The sequence below is a fragment of the Etheostoma cragini genome, chromosome 24 (genome assembly GCF_013103735.1).
Source record: "Etheostoma cragini isolate CJK2018 chromosome 24, CSU_Ecrag_1.0, whole genome shotgun sequence".
Taxonomy (NCBI): Eukaryota; Metazoa; Chordata; class Actinopteri; order Perciformes; family Percidae; genus Etheostoma; species Etheostoma cragini.
Genome location: NC_048430.1, coordinates 756,188 through 769,632, shown reverse-complemented (window position 1 = coordinate 769,632; position 13,445 = coordinate 756,188). Strand labels below are relative to the sequence as shown.

Genomic DNA, 13,445 nt, shown 5'->3' with positions numbered 1-13,445 from the left:
ATTAGCAGAGGAACACCAAAAGAGGGAAAAGAACATTACAACAACTTATATATTACAAAACCATAAGTCTATTTTTAGATTAACACGCTGTAGTTTGACAAACAATTAGTCTACAAATATAAGTTTCCCTCAAATCCCATTTGAGGGAAACACATTGCACTGAGCAACCCCAGCTTGCGGTCCTGGACCTAAACCTCACTAACACACTCAAGATTAACCCAACAAAAGTCTGTTTATTTCACTGAGTGAAAGCCCCAAGATGCTTTTAGTCGTCCCCTAACCTGTAGCTACAAGTTATGACCACATTACATCTCTGGCTTGACCCATCACTCCGTTACTCTACTCATCCATTTCTGCAGATGCAGTTGTGAATGCTTATTTGCAGACTTCTTTGATTATTGTCTATCATTATTCCATCCTATATTATTAGATGCTGCTGGTGGTTCTGCTGGTGGTCCGTTGCTACAGTCCTGGGACGTATCCTTTGCACACTTATCCATCTGCATGTCCTACCGAGCTCCTCCTGCAGTTTAACACTTCTTAAATATGGAAATCAATGAATAAGACCACACTCGTTGGGAGGTTGAACCTTTACGAGCTGCAGGTCATTTGGAGGTTTAATATCAAAATGAAGAAGTCCAAGATGTAGAGTACAACAATATGTAAAATATATATTTATAAAATGAAAAGAGCTGTACAGTGGTTTTTGGTCTTGAGTTGCACCAGTTGGAGACGTTTTGAGAAGAAAGGCTCTAGTTTTACAGGACACGAGGAAACTGATGTTGAATATTCCTCTTCTTTTTGAATTTGAAGACCTGAGATCCTCTGGTGGTTTTGCGGTGATTGGCAGGTGTCCATTGAAATGCATCTCAAAGAGCTTCCTGTGCACACTCAGACAGACACAAAGCCTGTAAATGTCCCGGGGAAATGTCAGGACACTGTGCAAGATGGCTTTTTGTTCCACCGGAGGAGGTTCAGAAAGGTGTCAACCATTATTCCACCCCATAAAGTGGAGATTTCTCCGGGTTACCAGGCATTTCATTCCTCTTTGCTCCTCTCAAAGTCAAACACAATACCCTAGACAAGTCATTTTAGTGCTTTATGTTTCAAAAACAACCTCCTTTCTAATGACTTTTACCTGCAGTTAGTCTTAAAAGAGCCAAATAACAGACTAATGACAGCCTACATTACTTACTTGCTCTCTCCTGTATCAATATTTGAACTGCATCTGCTTCCAACAGGTCGATGGGATTTATTTCCCAGTTAATTATCGTCGTATGTACCATCATTATTAGCTGAATAAGTGAGGGTTTTCATGCTGTTGTGGGGCCGTGGTGGTCCCAGTGCTCTTACCCCCCCAGTTCTAATTAAAACTCAGTAAAATATCACATCTGCAACACGTTGTTCATGAAAACAGGGAGAATGGCAGATCATTTCCACTTCCTAGGTTTCTAATCACTATACAGGTACTCAAGCTTAATTAGTCAACAACCCCCACACAAAATTACATGCATTTTAAATTCTGGATCCCCAACATAAGAGGTCTGCATTCCTCTAGATATGGTTTTCAAAATCAATGTGGAATATCTGAAAAATTGTATTTCTTCACATGCAAACGTGCTTTAAAAAGCAGCATTGTATGTGAAAACAATTACAGGAAAGACATAGTAACTGGACATAATTAATAAATCCGGCCAATTGGATATTTCCTCCGGGGGTACAGATGTTTGGAGTAATTTGGCAATTAGTTAGCATGTTATTATGGATCAGGGATTCCCTTTGGAAGAATAAAAACCAGCAATGGAGGCAGACAGCGCCAGCATCCTCACACTTTTCAATTAGTGTGCAGGCGGACACCTCAGCGGGGCCGGCGTCGCTGTCCTAAATCCTCCTGAGAAAGAAAAGGAGCATTAGCGGTCATATGCCAACCAGATTTGTCCCATTATTCATTACAATTAATTGCTTCCCTGTACTCCCGGCCTTTCCCAGGAAGGCAGCACACCGCGGACGTCTCCTCCGCCGCAGATTGTAATATGGGGGAAGTACTTAAAGCTGTCATTCAAATCTCACTGTGACCTTTGAGGGGGAAAAATGCGGTTTTTCACCCAGTTTGCAAGAAGCAGACTGATGGAGTTTAGCGTGTGTGTGTGTGTGTGTGTGTGTGTGTGTGCTATCTTGTGAGAACCAATCTGAGTGAGCCTATTTTTACTTAAAAACACTTAATAGGACACTAAATGCTTTTGGACTCCACCTGCATCATTATGTCTACATCCTAAACTCTTACCTCACTAATTTAGCTCAGAGTAGCTGTTAATTTTCACTCTTAATGATAGAGTTTAGCAGTGAGACTGAAGATATATTCAAATTAAGTTGAAGTTGAAGTCAAATTTAAGTCTATTGAGTAGCTCTTTATGTATCTCATTGATTTCAAGCTTCATTTTTCAGTAATTTCACAATTTTAAAATAAAAAAGTAACCTTTTCATACAGTAACCACGCCTATTCTCTCCTCTCTCTCTCAGCTGATATGACACCAGCTCTGAATGATGCTCACACACAAAAAAACAAAACAGAACAAAGCTTGGCAAGAAACCAGATACATGTGATTGTTGTTTTTTACAGTATTCTTACAGTAGATGGAATATGATTCTCTTCGAGTCTGGATGAAGCTGTAATTTCATCCACAGAGACAATCAAACATCAGAAGATAGTTGGCAGTTTCAAGGGTCCTCAATGTGGACGTATTGTAGCCAAATCCCCCAGTGACCTTACACCCACACCCACACCCTTCAGTAACAGTCCCAGTGATTATTCATGGGAGGAAACTGCATACTGCATATCAATGAGTCCATAGAAAATCTCATGTAAGTGATGAAAATATAATTCATAATATGGAGGCAATAAGGACGCACACTTCTTTCACAGTATAAAGCCGTCTGCAGGAGGTCTGTAAAGAGGAACAGGGAGGATGCACAGTTTCTATTTTTCTGTTTTCATTTCCCAGATAAAGTCCCATTAAGTCAATGAAGTGCTGAGTACGGGCTTTTCTTGACACTTTGAGCCCGCATTGTTACTAATGATACGTATTTGATGGCTTAAATATCAGTTTTAGCAGCAGATCTAAGAGTTTGAAGGCTTCTCAGATAAAACACTGCCTAATGCATTAGGACAGGACTCTGGAAAAGGAACTATTTTGAGCACAAATACTCAACGATGGTTCAGGATGCAAGTTGGGGTTTAAAGGTAAGGTGCAAGATAGGGACTTGAATGTGGTCTTTGAGGAATATTGTAACTACTACTAAATCTTTTTCAAGCTCCTAAAACCTTAAAATCTTGGTTTCATCTAATACTCTTCTCTGCAACATTATCCTTCATAACTATAAATGCCTCACTCAAAGCTTAAGTTCAGAGAAAAACATCTGTACGTATTACTTAAGACTTAAAATGTCAACTAACCTTCCTCCTCAATCCTGATCGGGGCTCAGGAGTAAATTAAATCAACTTTTTGTTTCCACCGCCGGACTTTAAGCCTGCGAGACACACACACACAAGACCTAAAATACTCCAGATACTGTACATAAACAATCCCTCTGTCCTATAAGATACTACTACTACTACTACTACTACTGATTTACGCAGGTCAAATGACACAATTAAAAATAACCTGGGTCAAACTTCAACATGGCAGCATGCCTCTTCCAACCAGACATCTGTTCTTAACAAAACACATACAACACACTTTAAATACTAGTCTTTATATAACAACTATCTTTACATTCGTTTACATCATTTCCTGTATTAGTTTAACATGGAGTGTGGCATTGTGAAGAAGACATTCATATCTTAGGCACATAAAGGCACATATCATACTTTTCATTTCTTGAAAATCACAAAATGATAACACATGACATCACTGCTGGATTACAAACGTGCTATCTGTGTCACAGAAACAATGAAATTGTCAGCAGGAGTATATGTATACTTCCTCTCTGCCTCGACCGCAAGCACAAGAAACAAAAGAATGAACTCCAAACACATTTTTGTGAAATTAAAAACAAAATTGAGTCAAAGGGTAGCATGCAAGTGAAAAGTCCCTTTAAAATCCAGATTATCTCATGCAACACATGGAAGCATCGAACTGTATTTGTCTATAAATGGCTGCAGTAGCATGAGAAAAAAGAATAAATAAAAAAAATATAGATGGAAAAAGAGGATTAAAACCACTAAAGCTAGAAACCTTGCGATGAAAACCTCAGTATCAACAGTAGTCGTCAGTAGTGCAATAAAGGGAAAACCACAGTGGGCCAGAAGATGCTCGATTAATCCCACACTGAACCCAAATAAGTACTTCAGAAACATCTCAGAGTGCTTTAAGAACCATTAAATATTACCTGACTAGTGCATGGAACATCAGAAATACAATGAAAATCTGGCTATGCTTTATTTTAGGGGTCCATGATTACTTCTTTGAAAGTTTGCAGGACATAATTGGTTAAATTTGACTGGTTACAGGAAAAATAGGGTCCATTAAAGCCCAGTAAATGTTCATTTTAAGTCATTTATTACTAGAAACTTTATTCTTCATTTAAGTTAAGTATGTCTAATTTTCCTGATAACTGGTAGCAGGTTACATATACTGTATGTCTTATTAAGGATAACTTATACTGGACCCATAAAAGAAAGCAGGACCAAACGCTCAGTTGCCACATGAAAAACCAACAATCACTGTCGGTACTGTTAAAAAATAAATTAAGGTTAAGTCAAAAAGCAGCGTTGGAGAAAGTAAAAAGATATTGTGAATGATTGAAATATCAAAAGACAGTATAAAACAGATGTGCTGCGTAACATCAGAGGCACCTGATGTTGCGTTCAACTGATCATGAAACACAAACCTCAGCCCCAATCATCAGGTACCGATCCACTCCAAACCACACCCAGCTGACGCTTGATTTGCCTAAATTCATCCCACCGTGCTGGCATGATTGCATCGTTGTCTTCCACACGGCACCGTCGCCACCTTTTAAAAAGGACCAGTAGCAGATCTGGATTTTCTCGGCATCGTGAGACTCAGACTCCGCCCCCGCTCCGGTCCACGGTCACTGGCCCTCTGTTTTCCAACGTCTCCTCCGCCGTTTTCATCAGTATGGCCAGGCGGCTGTCGGACACTTGTCCTTTCTTCACCGCACTCATCAGCTGCACGGGAGAAGAGCGGGGGAAGGGGTTAACTACAAGAACTCGGTACAGGACTCGGCCCCCTCCACATGTCCCACCCTGGGGAACCCAGCACCCCGGGCGGTCTTGTTTATGTGTTAAAGCTGCACCCGGTGGACAAAGAAGCCATGCAGCACATGCACACGCATGATTAAACACTCAGCTCTGTCTTGTTCTACTTGTCACAGAGGGGGGGGGGGGGCGGAAAAGGCTTCTAGTTAAAAGTTATTTGGACTCCTGGTTGATTTACCCATCAGCCCGTCTCCTCGGCAACACTAATGAAGACTAAATCACCGACTGCCGTCCAGCTCTCCCGTAATGACTCTTTTTCTGGACTTCGTTGTCAAGTGAGAAGGTAATTTATTTAGCGCGGACGGACACTTCAGGCCTCATTACATAAGTCGCTGACAGAGCCTTTTTAATTAGCTCCATCTAGGCGGACTTCACACCTGTTTCTGTTTGCAGGAAGTTCTTCGTTCTCACATCTCAGGTGGACCACGGCCTCTTTTTTTAACAATGAGGTAATAAGCGTTGCAGCGTTGGTGACATAAAGAAGGAGGAATACGTTGTCTCTATCTGGCTGATAGTACTGAAAACAACAAGAGAAAGGTGCTCTCCCTGCTATGATCCCCTGATGTTGTAAATGAATGCATACAACATTAAACATGTATCTATGAGGATGTTCAGACCTACAAATGCCTGCTTTCAACTGCGTTTAAGCTGACGTACTGATACACAGGAAGGAAAAAGGTATATTAAAGCCCAATTCCACAACAGTTTCTGCAGCATAACAAGGCAGGTGACTGAAAAGGATTACAGGAATAAGGTCTCACACACACAAAAAGGAAAGGACTTTTTTTTTTAAATAGAAGAAGTGTGTTTAATGGATTGCATTCCCGAGGGTTTCTATTATCCAGACTCCTGGTGGTTCTGCTGTTACTGACAGAGGTGTTGGACAGTAATGGCTCCTCTCATCACACCACAGCGCTTATGTGCACTCGCCACTTTTACTCGGCTTTAAAGTCAAAATGTTCTGCAGTAATCACCTTTTATATAAAAGGATTCCCCCCATATGTTGTATTTTCTAATAACATGTGGAAGGACAGTTACTGATCAACATGTTTCAAGCTTTTCTAAAATCTAGTTAGATTTCTAGATGACTGTATTTCCCTTTGTTGTAATAAATAGTTACTATGACGAGGGCTCCTGACTGAACAAATGTGGGAGATGACGTGTTATCAGATGCATCCTGGCTGAGCTGCGTGTTACATACCTGCATGAATTCATCAATTTCCACTTGTCCATTCTTGTTCAGGTCCACCTCATTAAGGATTTCATGGAGCGCATTTTCATCAATGTGGACATTGATGCTCTGCAGAGACAGAAAAACAGGACCAGGGATCAATACCGTGTAATGGAGACAAGTGTGTAAAGATGAGAGGCAGACAAAGAGGAGAAAAGGAAAGAAGGAAAGACGACTCACTTCTAAAACCTGCTGGACGTCAACGGTCGTGATGAATCCTTTGCTCTCTTTGTCAAACTTATGGAAACGCTTCTTGTACCTGTGGCACAGATATTAGTATTAGAGTTAGCAGAGTATTTATTTTACTCACTTCCTCACATTTAATTCTACAGCTTTTGACAAAACTTAGACTTAATTTTAACCTGTGATCGACATCTGTCTTCATAATGAGGATAAACAGAACTATTTTAATGGAAACTGTCTCTAACAGTCCTTTTAGTTTAAGCTATGATGAATATAAGAATATTCTTGAGCTCGTTCACTCACACATTTCATGTTTTCATTGATCATCATTGGTCATTTCATGACAAACAACAGTCCATTTTGCTTATTTTACAGGTTTTAAATCTGTACTCAACTTCACTAAGGGCCTCAGAATCACATCTAGAGCCAGACATGTAGTTTATTGACATGTTTTCATTTATTTGAAAAAGTCAAATATCTTTGACTGTATAATTGCTTGATTTATAGTCTTCTCACTCACAGTTTTGGTCGACATAAAAACCCTTAAAGTTCCTTAGCCATCATAGAAAAAAGCACCAAAAAAGGTTGACAAAAGCAACCAAAACACAGAATAAAAGCGACAAAATTGTCGGCAAAAGCGACAAAAACTAGGCAAGCCAAAATGTATTGTGAACCTAAATTGATATGCGGGCCGGATTAAAATTTGCGAGGGGCCTTGAATCTGCGTACTACAGTAATGACTGATTGCGTAGGTTTGGTTCCAGGGGAAGGGGACTTAAAATCCTAAAAAATGTCCTCAAAGCACCCACTGTACCATTACCTGCTCATTATGGCACCTGCTCATACCATTACCACTCTGATGTAATCACCAGCTCACCTACAGAAACTCACATTTCATCAGAAATGAGAAAGAGAAAAAAGAGAAAGAAGTGTAATAAGGACCTGGCTACTTCCTGGTTGTCCAGATTGATCTCAGATGTCCTGGTCAGCTGTTCGGAGCGAGACCTGTAGCCCATCTCCAGGTACAAAAACTTCCTGGCTGCATCCAGCTCTGCCTGGAGTCCACATCAGCACAGAGAGAAGAAGAGTCAGCCATCACCCATCCCTCCATCTCTCATCCATCCATCCATCCATCCATCCATTCGCGTTAAATATACCAAGACTTCTAATGTTAGATTTGCATTTGAAAGTGTTGTAAAAATACTTCTTTAAGTAAAGCATCAGGGTTTTAGTCTAACAAATTCCAAATACTTTGTTACTGTGCTTAAGTAGAATCTGTACTGTATCTGTACTTTATTGTTATATATAATTTTGGAAACTTTTACTTTTACTCCACCACATTTTGGCTCAGCATCTTCGTTACTTGAGTTGGAGTGAAAGACTGTTTCTCACAAAAAAATATTAAATTCTATTTCTGTTTTTCTTTGTCAAGGTCAGACATGATATTTAAGAAGATGTGGAAACCCTGAATAATAAAGTTCATAATCAAAGTTTTTTTCCTTTTACTTTCTAACATCATAAAGTTACTTTTGCTACTTAAATAAAAGAAATATCAGACACTTTAAGACTCACTTAAGTGATATTCTTAAAAGGTGACTTTAACTTCTACCAAGGTCATTTCCTGGAAAGATACTTGTCCTTTTCCTCATGTATTACTTCTAAGACTGGAAAGGATGTAGTAAATAAAAGACGTCCTCTGAACCTGACCACCGGCACACACAGTTATTGTTTTAAAATCTTAAATAACCTCTTCCCCATAGCGGCGGATCTCTAATTAACATCACAGTGTAAGTAAGACATGTGGCTTTCCTGTGCTGGAACTACACAGGCTAAAAATAGCTGAGAGCTCAGTTTTCATGCACTCATATCACATCACTGTGCTTCCTCTCCTAAAGGGACTCGGGGGTGTGGACCTTTTCTATTGTGCACTAAACGACAAAGAAGCCCGGACTTTATTACACACACCACTGACACTAAATCCTCGGCTTGTGTCATTACATCGTTACATTTTTTAAGAGAGGAACTGTGGACCGTTAAACATTTGATCCAGGCGCAAGATGTGGAAAATGGCAACAACAAAAAAAAGGCAAAGGCACAAGTACTTAGGATTGTGGGTAGTGTAGTATTTCTCCATAAAACTGGGAATAAATCATGTTTTCCTTAAAACATGCTAGCTTCTACGGCTGCAGAAACCTTTGTTCCACAACCTCACAGCTCCTGGTCAGTCTACCTTGGAGGGTTTAGATCAGGGACTAACCTGAAAGAGAGACTAACAGGACCCCCTTACTGAATATATTGTATTAAATAAGTTGCGTAATAAACCGGGCCTGATGTGTACAGCCGCCTAAAGCCTTTATTGATACCTTTTTTTACAATGACCTACAATACCTAGCTTCTATTAAATATTCTAACATCATGTTCCATTTTGGCTCTTTTCCCCCCTCTCATTACACAACGTGTTGTAACAGCGTACCGTCTTTCTCTCCTCACTCCAGCCCAGCTCTTTCCCCATGATCTGCACGATGCGCGGGAGCGCTTCATCGGCCGCCTGCACGTTCAGGAAGCCCAGGCGCGTCCGCCGGGCGATGACGTCGATGGCCGTGCAGGCGTACTCCTTGATCGCATACAGCACCTGAGGAAGGAGACCCGCATGAGGCTGGGGTATGGGAGAGCCTTTTGGGGGCCATAATGAGCATGAAATCCCACTTTACCTCGCCCTCGATGTAGGGGAACTCCGACACCAGTCTCTTCCCCACGATCGGCCATCGTTGCCCGGTAACCTGCGCCATCTTGGCCACGTCGAACGCCTTCCCTCCGTACGTGGACACCAGGTGCTGAGCGACCTGGGGAACAAATACAATGTTTAAAAGAAAAGACATTGAACTCGCAGCGCCTGCACGCAAAAAAACCTGTGCAGTAAGTTTGGTTTATTTATTTTAAATAGTCAATACACTGTTAACGTACAAAAAATAACACTGTTGTTTTTACTTCCACAAACATAAATACAAACTGAACAGCAGCTTCTTTATTGTCAGCTCAGTAAACTACTTTATAGAACTACAGCAAAAAAATTATAAAGGGAAAATACAACTTTGACAGCTATAAAATCAATTGTCAATGATACAGATATGAGACAACATTCTTCTTATTCTTAATAAAAACTATATTTACTGTACAAGAAGAAGACAAAATGATCCTCACTAACATTATTTTTAAATGAGATTTCTACCTCATCCACCAATGTGCAAACAAACAGGTTCAATCTCCATTTTTTCATTCAAACCAACACATTTAATGCTCTTAAAAACACATTATTAGCAGGGTTTATTACATTTTTTCAAAATTGTAACTTGGGTTGCAGTATAACCTTTCATTACCTGCATATGTATTCAAAGACGGAGCCGTTTGGCATCGAGCTGGCTGTAGATTAGGATTTTTATTCCATGTGCTGCTCTCGCAGTATAAACTCCGGGGTTAAACAGCGTGGATGCCAGCTGCGGCTCCTGGTGGTCACATGATCGATTTCACCTCTTGCGAGCTAAGCGCTAAGCGTTAGCGCCACTTTGTCAACGAGGTGTCACATGTTTACAGAACTCAAGAGGTCTATTTGCCATTCATGTCATTGGCTCGCCGATCATGTGAAAGGGCACACCCTGTCCAAATATCAGCGCTGACCTTTCAGGAATATTGGAGAGATCACCCGAGCTGGAGCAGAATGCCTCTAATGAGGAGTAAGTGTGCTGTAGGCGCAGGACTACTTTCTCTTCGTGAAACCGGTTCTATCGGGTTTCATGAAACGCACAGCCTAATTATTGGAAAAATGACGTGTAGCCGATGTAAATCAATGTGCCCTTACTTAATGCCATGGGTAAATTGTACAGCGTACGGTGCATTTCGACACGTGTCCAGTCTGCTGTGTAGTAGAAATGTCAACATTGTTACTTTAATGTCAGCTCGGCTGCTGCAGAGGGGGACAGTGAAGGGGCCGGCATGAGCGCTTATAGCGTAGTTTTTTATCCATAACAAGTTTAGGGTCTATGCTGAAAATGTGTCGCATAAGTCGAGCTGTTCTTGGAGCCAGAGCGTCACGAAATAGTTCAACATTTTGGGGAAATGTGTGTTTTATTTCTTACCAAAGCACCTCGACAGCTCACGTGTTGCATCTTAACAGAAATGTACAAATGATCATTTGTGGTGCTGACATACTGAAGTCTTATTGTGTAAAAATCATCTTTTAGAAGTACAAGTTCACAATTTCACTTAAGTAAAAGTACAGAAGAATTAGCGATAAAATGAGCTCATAGCACGCCTGCACGGGGACCGACATTTTAAACCTGTACGGTATGTGGGAATCCACCCAATTCCCACAGAAACCATTAGAAATGTTGGGCAGATTTGATCTTATTGGTCAATAAAAGATATACAAAATGCTGTTTTTTAGTTTATTAATTTGGATCTTCTCGCTTCACTTTTAGGAAGAAAGTTACAACGGTAAGCATATTTTCTAAAATATTGAAAGAAGAAATATCAATTTACAAATGCAAATTAGTTTATTGATAATTTTGAAAGGTAAAGAATAAATTAATGCAAACAATATGAATAAAAGTATGTAAAAGTGCCATTTTGTAGTGTCTGACTGGACCATGAAATTTAGGAGATTGTACCGAGAATTTATTTGTTCTTTATAAAAGGGAAGGTTGTCACCATGGACCAGGTTTGACATTACTGTCAGCAGGGATACCATATCTGTTGGATTTAAAAACCTGGTAAGGTTTAATATTAAAAACAATGAAGTTTAGAGTGAACATTCAGGGTTTGATCAAGTTCAGACTCATTGGCGGGCTCTGAAACTATCAAAAACACTGAATTAAATCTGTTTTCTACTTTGAAAATCTCAACTAGTGGAAATATTTGTTCCTTCCTAGCAACTATAATATCTAAAATATTTATCCTACTTAACCCTGGTGTTGTCCTCAGGTCAACTTAAGCCGTTTTATATCAGTGTTTTATATCAGAAATATGGATTTCTTTCAACCAAATTGCCCAAAAATAACATGGATGGCTTTTATTGAATGTTTTGGCTGTTTCATTTAATGTTTTTCTTTTTTTTTAATGGTTTCAAACCAGTCTCCGGACTAAACTTTGACATCTACCCATCTGAGATCCACTCTACATCCTCTGATCTTAACTATTAGTCAAAAAAATTCATTATTTCTGCATTTTTAACTAAAAACGTACGTATAATTTGATATAAATGAGGTTTGTTGACCATGTTTCCAAGAATAAGTTTAGTAACCTATTATTAAACCATGTCTGTTTTTTTTTTAAAGCCCCAAAAAGTGACAAATAAAATCAGAAAAAAACACAAAAACATCGGAAAAGCAAAAGAAATTTCAATTTTGACCTGGAAGGGCAATTTCATGGTTAACGGGAAGACAACACAAGGGTTAAAACGACTGTACGGAACACAGGACTGCACGCTCATGCAACCTATGCTGTTTGTAGCACGCAAATGTGTCTCACCTCGTTCTCCAGTCCGTAGTCCTGCACCAGGCGGATGTAGAGCGTGGGGGTCCAGCCTTTGGCTCCCTCCAGCATCAGGCCCACGGTCTTGCAGGGCTCTGCTGAGAGGCCGTGGGCTTTGATGGCTGCGTCCAGAGTCTCTTCAGCCATCGATCTGTAGGTAGTCCACTTCCCACCTGGACACCAAAATAAGCAGCCTTAGTAGGTCTTTAACGGCTCTAGTTCAGGAAGTCTTTCCCTGTTTAATATCTCCATTAACGCTTCAATAAATGCTGATATGAAGAGTTTTAACCGAGACAACCAGCATGAGAGGAACTGTGGCCATTGAAAATGGCAAAAAAGGCAAAGGCACAAGTACTTAGGATTGTGGGTAGTGTAGTATTTCTCCATAAAACCGGGAATAAATCATGTTTTCCTTAAAACAGGCTTGATTTCATATGGACTTGTAGCTTCTACGGCTGCAGAAACCTTTGTTCCACAACCTCACAGCTCCTGGTCAGTCTCGGCCTTGGATGGTTTAGATCAGGGGCTAACCTGAAAGAGAGACTAACAGGGACCCCTCACTGAATATATTGAATCAAATTAAGTTGCATAATAAACCGGGGCTGACGTGCAAGGCCGCCTAAAGCCTTTAAACCTGTATCTGTGGATGGCTACCTCACCTATAGGCCACTAGGCGTTCAATGTTGTGGTTTTTTTATGACTAGGCCCATTTTTCTTTTCTAATAGTATGTTGTATTCATGTTAATATGTTCAGGCATATTCAGTGACTGTTGAAGATCTCTGCTTTAGACTTTATGGCTAATAATCAAAATTCTTATGGAGAAAATAAACAGGATTTTTACTTCAGGAAACACACAGTTAAGCTCTAAATGCAGCAGTATCTGTGCACTAATATCACAAAATAATCAAAAACAACTGACCGGCGATGGTGACCAGTCCGCTGTCACTGATGCTGACGATGTGGTTCCTACAGATGGACTGAGTGTCTTTGGAGTTGGGGTCGGTCACCAGAGGACGGATCCCGCTCCACGCCGCCAACACGTCTCCTCTGCGCACTGCAGAAGACACAAACACACGACGCATTCCAGTATGGGATTAGGGATTATAAAATGTAAAATTTAATGTTGTGCAGCCCTATTTAGCCTATTTATTTTTACTTGGGTAAAAGATAAGGAGGTCATTCAATTCGATAAAATTGTATTCATAGTATTGTTATATATATAT

The 13,445-nt window shown here is 40.2% G+C and overlaps 1 protein-coding gene across 4 annotated transcripts in view; it reads right to left on the bottom strand.

The window, feature by feature from the left end:
* Nucleotides 1–3,737: 3,737 nt before the first annotated feature.
* The window catches only part of gpd2 (glycerol-3-phosphate dehydrogenase 2 (mitochondrial)), a 23,494-nt gene continuing 13,786 nt past the window's right edge, over nt 3,738–13,445 (bottom strand). For all 4 annotated transcript variants that reach the window (XM_034864451.1, XM_034864453.1, XM_034864452.1 and 1 more), the window contains 8 exons: nt 13,142–13,276; nt 12,219–12,394; nt 9,407–9,538; nt 9,169–9,327; nt 7,638–7,750; nt 6,693–6,771; nt 6,483–6,581; nt 3,738–5,191 (listed from right to left, as the gene is read on the bottom strand). In XM_034864451.1, coding sequence (XP_034720342.1) covers nt 5,066–5,191; nt 6,483–6,581; nt 6,693–6,771; nt 7,638–7,750; nt 9,169–9,327; nt 9,407–9,538; nt 12,219–12,394; nt 13,142–13,276 — 1,019 coding nt within the window. In that variant the 3' untranslated portion in view covers nt 3,738–5,065. The remainder of the gene's footprint in view (nt 5,192–6,482; nt 6,582–6,692; nt 6,772–7,637; nt 7,751–9,168; nt 9,328–9,406; nt 9,539–12,218; nt 12,395–13,141; nt 13,277–13,445) is intronic.